The sequence below is a fragment of the Excalfactoria chinensis genome, chromosome 26 (assembly GCF_039878825.1).
Source record: "Excalfactoria chinensis isolate bCotChi1 chromosome 26, bCotChi1.hap2, whole genome shotgun sequence".
NCBI lineage: Eukaryota > Metazoa > Chordata > Aves > Galliformes > Phasianidae > Excalfactoria > Excalfactoria chinensis.
Genome location: NC_092850.1, coordinates 1,908,971 through 1,924,921, shown reverse-complemented (window position 1 = coordinate 1,924,921; position 15,951 = coordinate 1,908,971). Strand labels below are relative to the sequence as shown.

At 62.9% G+C, this 15,951-nt stretch overlaps 4 protein-coding genes across 6 annotated transcripts; 3 read left to right on the top strand and 1 right to left on the bottom strand.

The window, feature by feature from the left end:
* The first annotated feature begins 264 nt into the window (after positions 1-264).
* KANK3 (KN motif and ankyrin repeat domains 3) lies at positions 265-9,019 on the top strand. 2 transcript variants are annotated; one of them, XM_072357514.1, is made up of 11 exons: positions 265-367; positions 3,189-3,263; positions 3,473-5,314; positions 5,382-5,478; positions 5,580-5,810; positions 6,216-6,303; positions 6,515-6,734; positions 6,828-6,970; positions 7,156-7,356; positions 7,452-7,550; positions 7,826-9,019. In XM_072357514.1, exons 2-11 carry the CDS (start codon positions 3,227-3,229, stop codon positions 7,880-7,882), a joined length of 3,015 nt encoding a protein of 1,004 aa, XP_072213615.1. In that variant the 5' UTR covers positions 265-367; positions 3,189-3,226; the 3' UTR covers positions 7,883-9,019. The 2 variants fall into 2 exon arrangements, with proteins under 2 accessions (XP_072213615.1, XP_072213616.1); XM_072357515.1 differs by having other exon boundaries at positions 7,829-8,017.
* A 1,456-nt stretch (positions 9,020-10,475) lies between these two features.
* RPS28 (ribosomal protein S28) lies at positions 10,476-11,002 on the bottom strand. The gene is made up of 3 exons (XM_072357517.1): positions 10,896-11,002; positions 10,768-10,815; positions 10,476-10,691 (listed from the first exon to the last, which is right to left on the bottom strand). Exons 1-3 carry the CDS (start codon positions 10,932-10,934, stop codon positions 10,569-10,571), a joined length of 210 nt encoding a protein of 69 aa, XP_072213618.1. The 5' UTR covers positions 10,935-11,002; the 3' UTR covers positions 10,476-10,568.
* Positions 11,003-11,070: 68 nt separating this feature from the next.
* Positions 11,071-11,938, top strand: NDUFA7 (NADH:ubiquinone oxidoreductase subunit A7). The gene is made up of 4 exons (XM_072357516.1): positions 11,071-11,174; positions 11,263-11,312; positions 11,408-11,557; positions 11,705-11,938. Exons 1-4 carry the CDS (start codon positions 11,076-11,078, stop codon positions 11,799-11,801), a joined length of 396 nt encoding a protein of 131 aa, XP_072213617.1. The 5' UTR covers positions 11,071-11,075; the 3' UTR covers positions 11,802-11,938.
* Positions 11,939-12,267: 329 nt separating this feature from the next.
* Positions 12,268-15,457, top strand: CD320 (CD320 molecule). 2 transcript variants are annotated; one of them, XM_072357539.1, is made up of 5 exons: positions 12,268-12,426; positions 12,712-12,885; positions 13,456-13,533; positions 13,775-13,923; positions 14,334-15,457. In XM_072357539.1, the coding sequence occupies exons 1-4, from the start codon at positions 12,330-12,332 to the stop codon at positions 13,918-13,920; spliced, it is 495 nt and encodes a 164-aa protein (XP_072213640.1). In that variant the 5' UTR covers positions 12,268-12,329; the 3' UTR covers positions 13,921-13,923; positions 14,334-15,457. The 2 variants fall into 2 exon arrangements, with proteins under 2 accessions (XP_072213640.1, XP_072213641.1); XM_072357540.1 differs by lacking the exon at positions 13,775-13,923 and having other exon boundaries at positions 14,334-15,451.
* Positions 15,458-15,951: the final 494 nt, after the last annotated feature.

Here is a 15,951-nt window from a genome sequence, read left to right as displayed (position 1 = left end):
CCCAAAGCCCGTCGGCTGGCAGAACTGCTCGCCCCGCAGAGCCCCGCGCGGCTCCGCCGCAGCTCCCGGCTCAGAAATCCTCCATTTTTGGCCCAAACGCCCTTCCCAGCAGTGCCGCCCTTCCCAGCAGTGCCGCCCTTCCCAGCAGTGCCGCTCTTCCCGCGAGCCGCGTTACGGAAGAGCGCCGGAAAAACACCCGAGGGTTCGGGATGGATCGAGCTGGGAGGGAAAGGGAAAGGGCTCCCGCCCCCCCCCCGCCCCGCCCCGGCCCCGCTGCCGGCCCGCCCCGCCGGGCTCCGACCTACAGCCACCGGGCCCCGAGCGGCCCCGCGTAGGGCTGCAGCCCCGCGCCCGGCCCGGACCCGAGGTGAGGGCGGCGGGGGCGGCGGGCGGGGGGGCTCGGTGAGGGCTGCGGGACGGAGCCGCCGCTCGGGGCCCGCGGAGGGACCGCGTCGGAGCTGCCGGGACCGCGGAGGGGTGGGGCGGCCCCGGGCATCGCGGGCGGGACGCGGAGCGGGGCCGGAGAGGGGGCTGCGTTCCGTCGGGCCGGGCCGGGCCCCGCGGGTCGGCGTGGGAAAGGGGAACCCTGCGGGGTCTGAGGCTGGGGGTGCCGAGCGGTTCCCCGGGGCGGTGGGGACCCACAGATGTGGGGTGCTGCGGGACACCCCGCGGTAATGGGAATCTGGAGGTGCTGCGGGGCACTTCATGGCGATGGGGACCCGGGTGTGTTGTGGGGCGCCCCACGATGCTGGGGACAGGGAGAGCTGAGGGGTGCCGTGGTGCTCCCTGGGGCACTGGAGACCTGGGGGTGCTGTGGGGAACCTCATGGTGATGGGGACCTGGAGGACTGGGGGAGTTGTGGAGCTCCATGGAGAGCTGGGGGTTCTTTGGGGAACGCGATGGTGATGGGGTCCTGGGGGTGCCATGGGACCCCTGGGCTGCTGTAGGCACATCGTGTGCATTGGAGTCATAGTGGGGACAGCCTGCTGGCACGGGGTGTGGGCAGAGCTGTTGTCCCCTTTCTTTGGGGCAGGAGGAGGGGTGCTGAGCATCCAGCCCCAGCCGTACCCATCCTGCTGCACTGCTGGTGGCATCGCAGGGGACGTGCAGACGTGTCACCACGATGGTTCCATGCGAGGATCCCGAATCACAGCGGGGTGCTGGCAGCTCCGGCCCTCCCGCTGCGGAGGAAGCTGTCTGTGCTCAGTGCTTTCCCTTTAACTTCGGGCTTTGGGGCTTATCGCTGCGCGCAGCTTCGAGGGAAACGTGCCTGCAGAGATAAATCAAGCTGCAGCGGCCAGGGCTGCTCTGGACTCTGTTCCTCTCACGTTCCTCATGACCTCAGAGTTTGGCTCGGAGGAAGGTTGCTGAGTGCTGTCCGTGTGTCCGGCCACAACCACCGCCCCACTGCAGCCCCACGGATGGCACAGCCAGGCCGGGCCTGGCACCACTCTGCCCCTGCCTGGGGAGATGGCAGCGCCAGAAGCAATGCTTCAGCATCGGTGGGGTTGGCACGGGGTCCTCCTGCCCGTAGGAGCGGCGCACCGGGGAGCAGGGGGTGCCCAGTGGGCTGCGGGCACAGCCGGCTTTGCCCAGCGCTGTGCTCCGTGCCCTGACCCCACCTGCAGCAACAAAGGCACCGCGGTCCTCCTGCCGGGACACGGAGAGCGGCCGCTCTTTGAAGCGGTGCCGCGGCGCTGGCGGCTGCAGGACGAGGGGACAAGGCTGGCTTTGTGCAGCCAAACCCAGCAGGTGACGGCGGAGGATTAACCCTCTCACCACGGTGCGCCACCCCCGCCTGCCTCCGCTTCCCGAGCTCAGGGCTGAGCTGATGCTCTCCCGTCCTCAGGCGCAGGTGGGTGCGCACACGTGGAGCAGCGCTGAGGAAGGGCAGCGCCCCCCGAGCCGTGCAGGAAGGGTCGAATTGCCCGGCTCTTATGGGGCCGGAGCGGGGCCGGAGCTGTTCCTGGCACGGCCCCAGCCAGGACAATTCCCGGTCGCGGGGCGGAAGGGAGCGCCGGGGCCGAGCGGCCGTTCCTGTTGCTCTCCTTCCTCCCTCTCGATTCATTGCGGTGCTCGGGGGAAGTTTATCCTGGCCTTGGCGCTGCTTAACGACCTGCAGGGAGGAAACCAACCGCCTCCCTGCTCAGCGAGGAGGGGACGCGCTGCGCTTTGGGGGCTTGGCGCTCCCCTCTGCGTGGCTTCAATGGGGTTATGGGGCCCAGGGTGCGGCCCCAGAGCTGTGGGGATGGATGCAGGCAGCCCCTGGGCCCCGGGGACACCGCTGAGGGATGAGAGTCGCCTGCCATGGGTCAGGGAAGCTGGGAAGGGGCCGTTCCCAGCACAGGGATCGCAGTGGTGCGGCTGTTTCCCACCCTCTGCCCCATGCGCAGATGCTGCAGCAGGTTGGGGCTGAGCGGCGGCAGCTCCCTGTGCTGTGAGCTCAGCCCTGGAGCGCAGCCCACGCTGCCATTTCCCTTCCTTCGCCTCCCGTTGGGTTCACAGAGCAGCCCAGCCCCTTTGTGTGCCTTTTTCCTGCAGGGAAGGGAAGCTCTGGTTCTCGATGCTCCTTACGCTGGGTGCCAGGCTCGTGGGCGGGCGGGCATCCCGCTGGCTCCTACCCAGCCTGCGCGTGCCTGGCTCCTGGGAAAGCCAGGCTCCCATTTCACCCCCCCATCCCCTCCTCCCTCTTCCTCCCCCCCCCCCCCTTCCCCCCTTCGCTCCTCCTGTGCTTTCATCAGGGAACGCAGCCAGGTTCCTCCTGGGGGCACCAAGCAGCCCCTGGTGGGGTGGGAGATGTGGTGCAAAGCAGTGGTGGGCGCTGGGAGCTGCTGGTGGTCACATAGCTTTGTGAAGCAGCTGTTCGTGTGATCCCGGGCAGATTTTGTGCTGCCGAAGGCTCAGTGCCCTGCTCCTTCTCCCCACTCTGACTCATGGCTTTTTGCACCCTCGGAGCTGGCAGCACAGTCAGCCCAGGCTGCAGAGCATTCCTTAAATGTACAAACAATCCCTGGGAGCAGCTCCAGCCCTCAGGCACCGGGTGGGACCCAGCCAGAGTCGGGGCATGGCTGCAGGGATACGGCCCGGCTTTGGGACTGGGGTACCCCAGCTGGGGGAGCGGTGCGGGGCCTGGGGGGGTTGGCCTGGATTGTGGCGTTGTGCAGCATGGGGCCCCGCTGTTGTTTCAGGTTGATGGTCCCCTGCTCAGCAGCACTGCAGGGAGAAGATGTCTCAGCCTGCACACCTGAACCAGAACCTGCCAGGTAAAGGGAGCTGCATGTGGGGATTGGGGGTGGGGGGCACCACCAGGTGCAGGGTTGACCTGAGCCATCCCGATGGGTTTCCTCATCCCAGCGCTGAGTTCAAAGCAGAGCAGAGCCCAGCAGCACCCAATGGCAGCAGCATCCCCATACAGCGCAGCAGAAATGGCCCCATTTGGGCCACTGCCTGAGCATCTCTGCTTGCCTTGCAGATCTCGGGGGCCCATTCCTGTACAGGGACCAGGATGACGGCGAGAAGAGCTCGTACTCAGTGGAAACCCCCTACGGGTTCCTCCTGGACCTGGATTTCCTGAAATACGTCGACGACATCCAAAGCGGCCAAACGCTCCGGAAGGTTCCGCTGCCGCGCAGGGCCAAAGGGACGCGGCCGCAGCCCGGCACGCTGCGCAGCCCCAGCAGCCACCCCAGCGGCTGGACCTCCACCGAGTCCCTGGCCTCCACGCTCAGTGAGGATGGGAGGAATGCAATGCTGCTGTCCCCGCACGGCCGGCCGGTCCCCGAGCCCCCCGGCAAGCAAACCTCGCTCCCCACGTCCCCACCGCCCGCGGTTCGGCTGCTCCCACCTCCTGCCCGCAAGTGCCTGGCAAGAAACCCGCAGGTGGAGAAGACCCTTCTGGAGACCAGCAGGAGGCTGGAGCAGGAGCAGAGCCGCTCGCAGCCGGGCGCCCCGAGCCAGGTGCACCCGTGGGGGCCGGCGGGGTCCGAGGGCCAGCCGGGCTCCGTGCGGATGAGCCCCGGCAGCTCAGGGCGCAGCACTCCAGCTGCAGGGCTCGGGACGGCCCCGCTGCAGCACGTGAGGGAGCAGATGGCTGCAGCCCTGCGGCAGCTGCGGGAGCTGGAGGAGCAGGTGAAAACCATCCCGCTGCTGGAGATGCAGATCTGCGAGCTGCAGCGGGAGAAGGCCGAGCTGATGGAGAAGCTGTCGGCGGAGCCCAGCAAGGCGGTGTCGGATCATCCCGATGGGAGCGAGGAGCCTCAAGCGGAGCTGGAGGGCGAAGGGGAGCCGGCAAAGGGACGAGCGAGCAAGATAGCAGAGCTGAGGAAGCTGACGGAGAAGCTGGCTGTGCCGGAGCGGGGTGGCCGCAGCGTGCCGGGCAAAGGCATGGCGGGCAGGCCCAGGGCTGCAGAGAGGCAGTGCCGCTCCGTGGCGGTGGGCGAGGAGCGGTCCATGAGCGACGCCGTCTTCTACTACCGATCGCAGCGGGACGGCAGCGACGTGCCGGACGGGAGGGAGCGCCGGGACGTGGCCGTGTGGGTGCTGGAGTCCTCGCTGGGCCTGACCCCGGAGGCGGAGAAGGAGCTGGAGCTGCTGCAGCAGACGGTGGGGCACCAGAAGGACGTGATCGCCCTGATGGAGGGGCACCTGCAGGAGGCCACGCGTGAGCTGGAGGAGCTGCGCATGGAGGTGTGCGCCCGGCAGCCCCGCAGCTGCGTGGACAAGGAGGTGACGGCCAGGCCGCAGGTGGCCGAGGTGCTGGTGGAGGCGGCGGTGGCCACGCAGAGCCGGGCGGCTGGAGAGAGCGTGGAGATGGCGGACGTGGCCGTGGGCTGCGCCCCACAGACCGCCTGCATTGGGGTCGGCTGCCGGCCCCGCGGGCAGGACGTGGCTGTGGGGCCCGATGCGGCCGTGGGCCACGAAGACAAAGGCAGCCAGGCTGATGTGGGCCCTGCCGACGCGGACCCCATCGGTACAGGCCCCCCCTACACAGGCCCTGCTGACTCCAGCCCTGACGACACGGGCCCCCCCAGAGCAGGTCCTGCTGATACAGGCACTGCCGACCCACATCGCACCAGCACAGACCCCACTGATCCCAGCCCCGCCGTCCCAGCATGTGAGCAGGTGGAGCCCCGTGTGAGCGATGCCGGATGCCAGCAGCCCCCCCCGGGCAGCCCCAGCGCCCCCACAGCGCAGCGTGCAGCAGGGCTGGAAGCAATGGGGGCTGCCACGCATCCCACGGCCCTCTCAGCAGAGGTGGAGGATGGCAGCCAGGTGCCGGCACAGGACGGCAGAGCAGCCCCCAGCCCTGCAGCCAGTGAGTTGGGTGGGGGCTCGGGGTGCCCCCCAGCTCACCAGGCCCTGATCCCATCTCTGTGCTGCAGGAGCCCTGAAATCCATCATGAAGAAGCGGGACGGACCTCGGAGCGAGGCTGAGGGCAGCAAGAAGAGCCTGCAGTTTGTGGGCGTGCTGAACGGGGAGTACGTGCCTGGGGTCCTCACAGTGCCGGGGGCTGCACCCAGGCATGGAGCAATGGGGGGGACCAGGTGGGTGCAGCCACTGAGCCCCTGTCTCTGTGCAGGTACGAGAGCACATCCAGTGAGGAGGAGGAGGAGGAGGAGGAAGGAGACAGCTCCTCTGAGAAGGCTTCAGCTGACAGCTCTGACAGTGAGGAGCCGGGGGGCACCGACGACACATCGGAGGAGGAAGAAGAGGATGTTGTGTGTGGGGACGGACAGAACGAGCTGAGCGGGCAGCAGGAGGGGGAGGGGACCAGCACGGCCCCCCCAGAGCCCACCGAGGTGAAGGAGAAGTAAGTGCTGCCTGCACTGAGCTGCTGCTGATGGGAAAAACACTCATCTGCTGAAGGCAGCGGGCAGGAAAAGCTGTTCCAGCGTCACCGATCTGCTGAGGAAACCCTGAGAGCGGGGCTGCAGCTCTGCCTTTCCTACATGAGTGAGGGGAAAAAAGGCATCTTTTAACAAAGGGAAAAAATTCAGCCTAAAAATGGGCAGATCGGTGTCTGAGCACGTCCCTATAAGGCTGTTTGACAGGATGGACCCCCCGGGGCCAAAGAACTGCAGCAATAGGGATGTTCCTTGGGGGGGGTGCGAGAAATCAGGGGGAGGAGTGAAACCTCAGGGCTGGAGGGGAAGGGAGCAACGGCTCCATGACCTTGGTGGCATATTGGTGCCATAACCACCCTTGTGCCCCCCAGGTTCGAGCTGAGCCCCAGGATGCGGGAGGCCTGCCTCATTGTCAAGACCCACCTGGGCCACCCCACAGCCACCAAGAGCAAGGAGGCGGTAAGTTGGGTGCTGCAGCTGGGGTGGGTACCGCCAGGCCAGCCCTCCCCAAGGATGGGCCAGCAATGCTCACACCGGCACTTCCCTTCCCAAGGCACGGCCCGAGTACCCCAAAATCCCACGTAGACTCGGGGCTGTCCCTGCACGGGGCTGGGCTGGGGGGTCCTTCCTCTGTGCCATGCAGAGGCTCAGCCCCACTCGCTGCCCGCAGCTCGCCAGCAGCAGCCTGGTCCTGCAGGAGTGGTTCCGTCTGTCCAGCCAGAAGTCGTCCGTCCCCGACACGGTTGCCAACCACCTCCTGGCCTTTGCCGAGCTCTCACCAGCCCTCCTGACCCACGTGGTCAACCTGGCCGACGGGAATGGCAACACAGCCCTGCACTACAGCGTCTCCCACTCCAACTTCCACATTGTGAAGCTGCTGCTGGACACAGGTGGGTGTTCCCGGGTCTGCACCGCCCCATAAACATCCCGCTGCCAGGATGCCCCGGGAGCAGCAGCCTCAAACCCTCCCCCCTTCCCCACAGGGGTCTGCAACGTGGACCACCAGAACAAAGCTGGTTACACGGCCCTCATGCTGGCGGCTCTGGCAGCTGTGGAGCAGGAGGATGACATGAATGTGGTCAGGAGGCTCTTCAGCATGGGCAACGTCAATGCCAAGGCCAGCCAGGTTGGTGCAGGGTGGGGGTCCCCACGTCCTGACCCCTCGAGCAGCTCCTGGCTCCATGTTGAGCCCACCACGAGGGGCCGGTGTGTGGGGAGGGCATCGCATCAGGAGCTCCCGGGGACAGCAGAGGGACAAGCGGGCGGCACAGCTGGGCTAGAAGCATCCTGGCAGCATCCCTCGTGTCACAGGCCGGGCAGACAGCGCTGATGTTGGCCGTCAGCCACGGGCGGCAGGAGATGGTGGAAGCCCTGCTGGCCTGCGGGGCCGACGTGAACCTGCAGGATGAGGAAGGCTCGACTGCACTCATGTGTGCCTGCGAGCACGGCCGCGTCGAGACTGTGAAGCTGCTGCTGGCTCAGCCCACCTGCGACGTCTCCATTGTGGACAGTGTAAGGCATTGCTGCCGGGGCATGAGCACATCCACCCACCCCCAGACCCAAACCTAAACCCAGACCCCTCCCAACTGCTCTCCTGTCCTCCTCAGGATGGTAACAACGCCGTCACCATCGCGCTGGAGGCAGGACACAGCAACATTGCAGTGCTCCTGTACGCCCACCTCAACGGGACAAAGGCGCAGCCGCAGGTGAGTGCTGCAGCCCCCTCAGCCCTTGTAAGGGACACAGAGGTGGCACCGCACCGCTGACAGGGCTGCCTGGTGGCACAGGGAAGGGAATGGGGCCGTGACAAGCGAGAGGGGCTGACAGGACCCAAGGAAGGTGCTGCGGAGGCAACAGCAGCGTCCCACGGGTGGAGATGCTCAGTGCATCCTTGGTGGCAGGGAACAGCCCAGCCAGCCTCAACCAGGAGCCACAGGAGGGGCCTCTGGTGACATTCGGTGACTCTGCTCCCTCTCTGCAGCAGGGGCCATCAGCAGCAGGCACCAAGAGCACGGCGAGCCCAAAGAAGCCAAATTAGAATGACCTTCGGATCCGGCCGGGTGCCAGCTGGCCATTATCAGAGCCAGGCTGTCACTTGTGTCCCCTCTCCCGCTGCTCCTTCGCGTGCTGAGGCTGCGGATGTCTCCCACCTCGCTGACAGCAGGCAGTCCCTGTGCAGGACCATCCCGTGGCGGGGGGCACCGCGGGGCTGTGGGAGGGCGAGCAGCAGCAGCAGGAGGGGGGACGTGGAGCAGCTGACTCACGGCCACAGCAGCATTTCCAGACTGAAATATGCGCTCATCTTCCCTGGCATTTCCTTTCCCAGCGGAACCCTGGCTCTTCTCTAACACACGCACACCGGAGACAAATTATATATATATACTAAGCAATACATATATATATATATATATATATAAAAGTTGAACATCAAATCACTCAATGATTTGATTCTCTTCATGGGAGCCAAAACTTCTGAGTGCTCAGGGCTGCAGCCAAGCTGACAGAAGGGAGACGAGAGCCACAGCTGCATTTAGGGACGGAGCCTGCCCAGCCTGCGCCAGGAGCCGCAGAGATGAAAGTCACCCCACAAGCATTTCCCATTTTAAAAGTCCCACGGCCACCGACCATCGGGGCTGTCACCGCCTGCACCGTTCTGCTCGGCCTCCCCAAGGGGAGGAGCGTGGCTGCTGGCTCCAGAATAGAGCAGCAAGAAGAGCTCAGAGACAGCCCAGGGCCTGCAAAGATGGACGCGTATGTAGGAACGCGTGTCTGCGCAAGTGTGCGTGCACCAGGCAGGGGGGGAACAGACGAGGTAAGGATGAGGACAAACAAAACAAGGCTTTTGCATGTGAAGCAGGCCCTGCTTCACCAAGGTAAGCGATGCTGCAGCCCCCACTGCTGCCCCTCGGCTCCACTGAGGCACACCAGGTCTGCTCTGAGCCATCTCCCCAGCTGGGTGCTGCCAGGAGCTGCTCAGGGCAGCACAGCGCCGCGCTCACCCCGCTCCAGCTTTGCACTGAAGTTACTCCACGATGCTTCCAGCCACCCCCAGTACCGCTCTGTATGTACCCCACACTCACCGCTTTTGTTTCACGTCTGTTTACTGACATTTTTATACTGATGTTTATTTTTAAGACAAATAAAACTGAAACTTATTTTGAAATATTACAGCCACCATCAGCACTCTCCTGCCTCTTTGTCTGGCTGCTGCCCCAGCCCTCGGCCCTCCAACCCTGCAGGCTCAGGAACTGCCCAAACCCACCCGTGATGCTTTTTATTTCCTGCTGAAGCGTTTCAGAGCAGAAAACCTGAAGCCTGGATCCTGTGAGGTGATGGCTTCGGGCCTGTCTCACTCCACAGGACCAAGTGTAACACTGAGACCAGATGCAGCCCTTTGCTCCCTGGGGTTGAGCCCATTCAGCTGCGCTGTTACAGAGCAGAACGGGGCTGCGAGGTCCTTGCAGGGCAGGAGGGCACAGTGACCACACAGAGACAACTGGGAGGGCCACAGCTGCTCCAGAGCACCCCACTCACTGCATATGCCCGTCCAGCCGGCCACTCACAGCCGATGCCTTGTGTCACTCAGCAGCACAGCTGGCAGCCCTGCTCTGCAGCCTGCCTGTCCTCAGCACAGCGCATTCTTTGGTCACTGCCAATGCTACGCTGGGAATGAAAAGTGGCCAGATAAGAGAACTCCACAGCAGGCTTCTTGCATTGAGAGCTCTGCTGTGTCACAAGAGCCGAAGGAAGGCAGGCTCGTTCTATGATCTGAAATTAAAGGGACACAAAGAGGAATCAAGAATCAGATAAAGCAGCAGCACGTGCACATACCTGACAATCCTAAGCCCAGTGATTTGAACATTCAGTTCCACAAATGCTCTCCTCAGCTTTTGGGAGCTCAAACTGTATTGCCAGTCACTGATCTGCCTTAATGGCATTCAGGACACTAAAGGAAGACAAAGGTCCCCATAGACAGACCAATATATGATGGAGACCACAGTTATCCACCACAGACCTGGCTCAGTTAGAACACATCACAACCATCACTGCCAGAAAACACCAATCTGTCACAAGGGCGAAGAGCTTAAAAACACCTCCTGAACTCGGACAGTTTGCAGGCCAATTCTTAACACTTTGTCCTACCTCTGCCTTTATTTAGTGGCCTAAAATAAACTCTTCTGGCTGATGTTGTGGTAGAAACAAAAGCTGAAGGAGCTGATGTTGATTTACTGACACCTCCAAGAAGAAAGACGAGCCCTTGTTCTCTGTGGGTGACTGCCAGGAAAGACAGCAAGGATCTGTATTTATAGCAGGGCTGATAGAATTACTGGGAGCAGAAGGGCTGAGGCTGCAGGCAGTTACTTCACAGGCTGGTAACTTGACTTCCAAACTCTAACAGAGCTCCATAGAACTACAAGCAGCACCTGCAGAACGTGCAGAAATGGGGCTGCTGGAACCACAGTTAGTTCTGCTATAAGCAGGAAGTCAACAGGAGCACAACAGAGCAGCACCAGGATGAAGGCACTGTGTGCAACCAGCCCTAAGAAGATGCTCTGCTCCCTCTATGGAACCCAACACACACAAAAGGACGCTTTAAATCGAACACAATAAGCGACTCCCGGGCGAAGCGCTACTGGAAAACGCCTTTATTGCGCGGCTCCATCCTCTCTCCATCTTGGCTGCTCGCACCCGGCCGGCCCGGCAGCTGGAGCGGCCCTTATTGCTCAGCGCAGCCGCCGGGCCTCGCGCTCCGACTCGAGCAGGGTGAGCACGTCTCCCTCCCGCACCGGCCCCTTCACGTTGCGGATGATGGAGCGGCTCGTGTCGTCCATGAACTCCACGCGAACCTGCGGCGAAGCGCAACGTCAGCGCGGCCCGGAGCGGCCCGGCAGCCCCACGGCCCGGCCGAGCGGCCCCGCTCACCTGCGTGCACTGCCCCTGGGAGCCGGTCCGGCCCAGCACCTTGGTGACCTGCGGGCACAGAGCGGCACGTCAGAACCCGGACGTTCCCCCACCCGACGGACCCCCCCCGCCCGGCCCCGAGCCCCCACCCTGGCCAACTTGATGGGCTGCACGCGGCTCGTGTCCATGGCGGCTCTGAGGGCAGGAAGGGGGAGGACACTTCCGGCGCCACCTTATATAGGGGCAGATCTCGCATCCAAATCTCGCGGAACCCAACGAGCCGCCGCGAGACTTCGCGGTACGTCTCCACGAGTCTCGCGAGACCCGACATGCGCCGCGCCTTCCCGCCCCGCCCCCCGCCCTTCACAGCAGCCAAGATGGCGACGGCGACGCGCCTCATCCAGCGGCTCCGCAACTTCCTGGCGGGGGTAAGGCCGGGTCCGGCCCCGCGCGTCCCGTTCAAGGCCGTTGCGCCGAGGCGGCCTCCCGTTGAGGTCGTCCCGCCTTGCCTTGCAGCGGGACCTGCAGGCTAAGCTGGCGCTGCGCTACGGGGAGATCTCCAAGAGGTACCGCCGTGCGCCGGGTCGGGGCCTTTGCGGCGCCGTGTGACCGGCGGCGCCGAGTCCCCCCGGCAGCAGCCGCCGCTCTCGCTCCCGTGCAGGTCGCAGCCCCCGCCCCGCCTCCCGACGGGCCCCAGCCACAAACTCGCCGACAACTATTACTGCAGCCGGGACGGCCGCCGGGAGAACGTGCCGCCCGTCGTGGTCGCCTCGGGCCTTAAAACGCTGAGCGCGGTGGCGCAGGGCGGCAGGTGGGTGGGAGCTGCACAGAGCGGGGCGGGTGGGGGTGGGTGTGAGTGTGGGTGTGAGTGTGGGTGGGTGTGAGCCAAGGGACGAGAGGAGCCGGTTCTTTGTGCCTGTCCGCAATGCGGCCCCTGCTCCAACATTGACCCGCCCAGCTCCAGCCCCGCGGTGACGGCGGCGGACAAGAAGCCGGTGACGCCGGGACCGGCCCTGAAGAGGTGGGAGCTCTCCAAGGACCAGCCCTACCTGTGAGGGAGGAGCCCGGCGGGGCTGCAGGATCCTGTTCGTTCCGTGCAGCTCGTTTTGGTAAGCCTGCAGCGGATCCCATTATGAAGATGCTCTACAGAACGTGTTTGCACACACCGCTAATAAACGTATTTAAAACCGCTGATCCTCCCCTTCTGTCCATTGTTGGAGTCCCTGCTATTGTCCCTCGCTGCCGTCTGGGATGTGAAACGGTTTCGAGGGACTTTGTATGAGTTTCAGCTCGTTTATGAGCTGTTTGTGTATCAAGTCCTGCAAGGGGAGTCCCGACACAGCCCGGTGTCCCCATATTGGACGCATTGGCCGGTTCGCGGCCCAGCGGTCGGTCCGGTACCGGACAAGGTCACACGGCCGGGCCGAGGCGGAGGGGGCGGGGCTTGGCGGAGGGGGCGGGGCTTCCCGAAGGTCGCGCGCTCGCCCGAGGCCGCCCATTGGTCGAGGGACGGAGCGGCGCGCGTGCGCCCTGCCCGCGTGCGGCCCGCTTTATAGGCGCGCGGCGGCGTGTCCGGTGCCGGCATGGCGCGGCTGCTGGCGGTGCTGGTGCTGCTGCGCGCCGCCCGACCGCTGCCCGGTAACGAGTCCGGTAACGAGTCCGGTAACGGGGCCGGTAACGGTGAGTGAGTGCGGCCGCGGCTCCCCGTCCTCTCTCCCCATCGCGTTCCTGCGCACGCCCTTCGCTCTCATTGGCTGGCGCCGTCTGCGGCTCTCGCTCTCATTGGCCGGCGCCGCACGCGGCTCACGAGCACCCCGGGAGCGGGTGGCGGGTTCCCCATAACGGGGCTCCCCAATAACGGGGCTCCTTATAACGGGGCTCCTTATAACGGGGTTCCCTATGGCGGGTTCCTTATGGCTGGTTCCTTACGGCGGGTTCCCCCGCTCGGCTCATCCCGCCCCTCAGGCTCGTTGTCCCGCTGCCCCCCCGGTCATTTCGGCTGCTCGGAGCCGCTCGCTCCCCACGAGTGTTACCCGCGGGACTGGCTGTGCGACGGACACCCCGACTGCGAGGACGGGCGGGACGAGCGGGGCTGCGGGACCAGCGCGATCCCCGCGGTGCCCACGTCCGGCGGAACAGGTACGGATACGGGGGGGGGGGGGCAGCATTCAGGCGCCGCGGAGCTTCCTCAGGAAGAGCTTTGGAGCGTCGCTTCCCGGCCCGCTGCGCTCGGAGCGCAGAACGGTCACAGCGTGGTTGTGTTGGAAGGGACCCCACGGAGCACGACGCTCCAACCCCCCGCTGCAGGCAGGGCCACCAACCTCCCCACTTCATAGCAGCCCAGGGCCCCACCCGACCTGACCTTGAACAGCTCCAGGGCTGGACGGGGCATCCACAGCCTCCCTGGGCAGCTGTGCCAGCACCTCCCCGCTCTCACAGTGAAGAACTTGTCCTTGGGCTCCTTGGCCCTATGGGTACAATGGCTGCAGCCGCCTTGCTTCAGGTTCTGCTTTAATCAAGCTTTCCTGCTCGCTTGGTTTGTCTCCTCCCAGTCTAGGACAGGTCAGGAAAGTTTCCCAGCTGCTGGTGTGGGCTAATGGCAGTACGAGCAGGTCAGGCTCTGCTTCACAGCCCTGCCAGCTCCTGAGCGAGCTGTGGAGCTCAGTGTGTTTGTGCAGCCCGGTGGACTTTTGGCTTTTCCCATGGCAGAGGCTCCCGCTGTCCTTGCGCCCGGCCGCGCTCTGCAGTCCAGGAACCACGGCCGCATGTGGATGCTGATCATTGCGGGTATGTGAGACTCACTCAGAGCACACTATGTTTCACCTTAATTACCCTGAGGGGATGTCAGAACCTCAGAGATCCTCCCCTCCGACGCTCCATCCCGGCTGGCACTAACACTTCTATGCTGATCGTCCTTTATTCTTCAGGCTGCTGATCTCTCACTGATGCTTTTGAGCAGCAGAGCCTGGTGCAGATATCCAGGCCAGGTGCAGTGAGAGGTTCTCTGCTTATGCACTCTTCTCTTTAGTGCTCCTGTGCTGCCTGGTAGCTGTGGGTGGTATCGCTGCATGGGGGAAGTCCAAAGCAAAAAGCAGGTCTGACATCTTCAGTCTTGAAAGCGCATCCAGGGAGCTGTTGGTGCCTGACAAGAGCCAGGCAGACTTGTTCTCCTGAGAGGTAAGTTCTTTGCCCCCATGTGAAGGAGCGGTGCTTCCTGCCCTGTTTCTAGCAGCTTTCCCTTTGGGAAGCTTTTCCCAGCCCCCCCTGCTGCTGCTCAGCCACACACCTGTGGTTTTGGTTTGCCCTGGAGCAGCAGAACTTCCCCTTCCTTCCTCACTGCCAGCCATGAGAGCTCGTGTTTGAGCTCAGGGATCGGCGCACGACCTGCTGTGAAAAGGTGCTGCCTTCTGTCAGTGCTCTTCTGACCTCCCTTTGCTGCCGAGGGCTCTGAGCACTCACACTGAGACACGTTTCCTGCCGTGGGTTGATTTTCCAAACTTCTGACAAACTCAATTGGAACTGAATTGGAACTGAATTTCATGGCAAAAGGGCTGCCAACAACCACGTGTTTTTGTGTCCTGTAACAGGGATCTTTTGCTGTGAGGTGGTGAGATGGGACTGACCTGCTCTGCCTGCTGCTCACCACGGAACCTGACTGAATTTGGACAACACTCAAATGCTCCCATTGGAAATGGGTCCGGATGGTGGCACCCAAAATAGGGCAGGACCTTCCCCAGGGCTGTGGAATCTCCCCTCCTAAAGGTGGCGGAAATTCCCTCACTCGTTTTGCCTACAAGGACTATTAAAGCTGCTTCTCATCACCGTGGCCTTCAACCTAAAGGTTTAATCCCCCACGGAGGTGCAGTGCCAGGTGCTGTTCTGCCACCCCCCTCAGCAGAGCTCACCGAACCCACATCAGACGTGCACTCCCTGAGCCTCCTTTTGCTGGAGGTTTTGAGTGTTCGGTGTCTCTTGCTTTCGGTTTGAAATAATGAGTTCCTTGGGTCAGATGCTGGGAGCTCTGCTTTGCAAGCTCTGCGTTGTGAGCTCTGCACTGTGAGCTCTGCTTTGCAGTTTTTTCTGCATGGCTCTGTGCTGTGCGCTTTGTGGAACTGACAGTGTTGGAGTTGTGTTGTGTGACCCAACAGCAGCTCAGCACCCCGCAGCACCTCCTTCCCAGTAGGGGAAAGGAAAAGTAATTAATATATATATATTTAACAAACAAAGGATGGACAATGAGTTGCTCAGCACCTGCTGGTGCTGCCCAGCTGAAGCACATCGTGGTAGCAGCTTTCTTCATTCCCCAAAGCCAAAGCACAGCATCGTACCAGACATTGCAATCACCCAACCTGTCCCAGCTGAAAGCAGGGCAGGAGATCACCGACCTGTGCCTCTAATCCAGTGCTGAGCTCTGCTCTGTGTGCTCCTTGCCAAGGGCTCAGTGGGTGCACAGATGATGCAGAGCTACTCTGTGCTGCTGGGCAGAGCAGACCCTCCCCATCAGCCTCAGAGCAGAGCATTCTGCTGGTGTGTAGTGTGAAATGTGCAGCTGTAACCCATGGGATCAGCTGGGCACGTTGCAGCACATCAGTATTTGTTGTACCAAGAGGCTGTATGCACGACCTTGCCTCTGTTCCCATAGGGACAAGTAGGAGTAGCTGTTGGGGAACGATATGGGAGAATAAAGAATGTGAAGCTGGAATGACTTCTGGATTCGCCTGGTTTTTGCATTACTTTTGCCTCTGTTGCCATTCTGATCCTGTGACTGCAGTGCACAGCAGCTCTGTGGGAAAGTGAAAAATGGGGAGCAGAGTGAATGGAGCAGCGGGGGTGAGGTGTGCAGCTGGAAGGTGACAAATGGAGCTCAGCCTGAGAATAAGGTGGAGGAAAAACGTGCTCATTGTTCTTCCTTAGAGCAGATGGAAGGTGTGGGGTGCCTGGTGGTCAGGGGGTGCTTCAGGTGTCCCAACAGGACTGTGGGGGCTGCTGCTGAGCTGGTGGTGTCGGGGCCATATGGCAGAGGTCAGCTGTCAGCAGCCTGTCCTGGATCATCCTCTTAGCTTGAGCTGCTGAGCTGAACCGTGCTGTCCTGCTCTGCTGGGCTCTGCAGTCAGCAGTGAGGCTGGAGAGTGAACTCGGGCTGCTTCTTCCCACTGCAGGCTTTGCTTACTGACCTCTGAGTGCTTTGGGCTTGAAAGCAAGGCC

Excerpts from the sequence above, each read along its gene's own strand:
- KANK3 (XM_072357514.1), top strand. The coding sequence starts at position 3,227 with ATGTCTCAGCCTGCACACCTGAACCAGAACCTGCCAG. Across the intron at positions 3,264-3,472 it reads CCTGAACCAGAACCTGCCAG|ATCTCGGGGGCCCATTCCTG; the intron begins GTAAAGGGAGCT and ends CTTGCCTTGCAG. Across the intron at positions 6,735-6,827 it reads GAAGCTGCTGCTGGACACAG|GGGTCTGCAACGTGGACCAC; the intron begins GTGGGTGTTCCC and ends CCTTCCCCACAG.
- RPS28 (XM_072357517.1), bottom strand. The coding sequence starts at position 10,934 with ATGGACACGAGCCGCGTGCAGCCCATCAAGTTGGCCAGG. Across the intron at positions 10,816-10,895 it reads AGCCCATCAAGTTGGCCAGG|GTCACCAAGGTGCTGGGCCG; the intron begins GTGGGGGCTCGG and ends CTGTGCCCGCAG. Across the intron at positions 10,692-10,767 it reads CCCAGGGGCAGTGCACGCAG|GTTCGCGTGGAGTTCATGGA; the intron begins GTGAGCGGGGCC and ends GCTTCGCCGCAG.
- NDUFA7 (XM_072357516.1), top strand. The coding sequence starts at position 11,076 with ATGCGCCGCGCCTTCCCGCCCCGCCCCCCGCCCTTCACAGCAGCCAAG. Across the intron at positions 11,175-11,262 it reads TCCGCAACTTCCTGGCGGGG|CGGGACCTGCAGGCTAAGCT; the intron begins GTAAGGCCGGGT and ends CTTGCCTTGCAG. Across the intron at positions 11,313-11,407 it reads TACGGGGAGATCTCCAAGAG|GTCGCAGCCCCCGCCCCGCC; the intron begins GTACCGCCGTGC and ends GCTCCCGTGCAG.
- CD320 (XM_072357539.1), top strand. The coding sequence starts at position 12,330 with ATGGCGCGGCTGCTGGCGGTGCTGGTGCTGCTGCGCGCCGCCCGACCG. Across the intron at positions 12,886-13,455 it reads GCCCACGTCCGGCGGAACAG|AGGCTCCCGCTGTCCTTGCG; the intron begins GTACGGATACGG and ends TTCCCATGGCAG. Across the intron at positions 13,534-13,774 it reads GTGGATGCTGATCATTGCGG|TGCTCCTGTGCTGCCTGGTA; the intron begins GTATGTGAGACT and ends TCTTCTCTTTAG.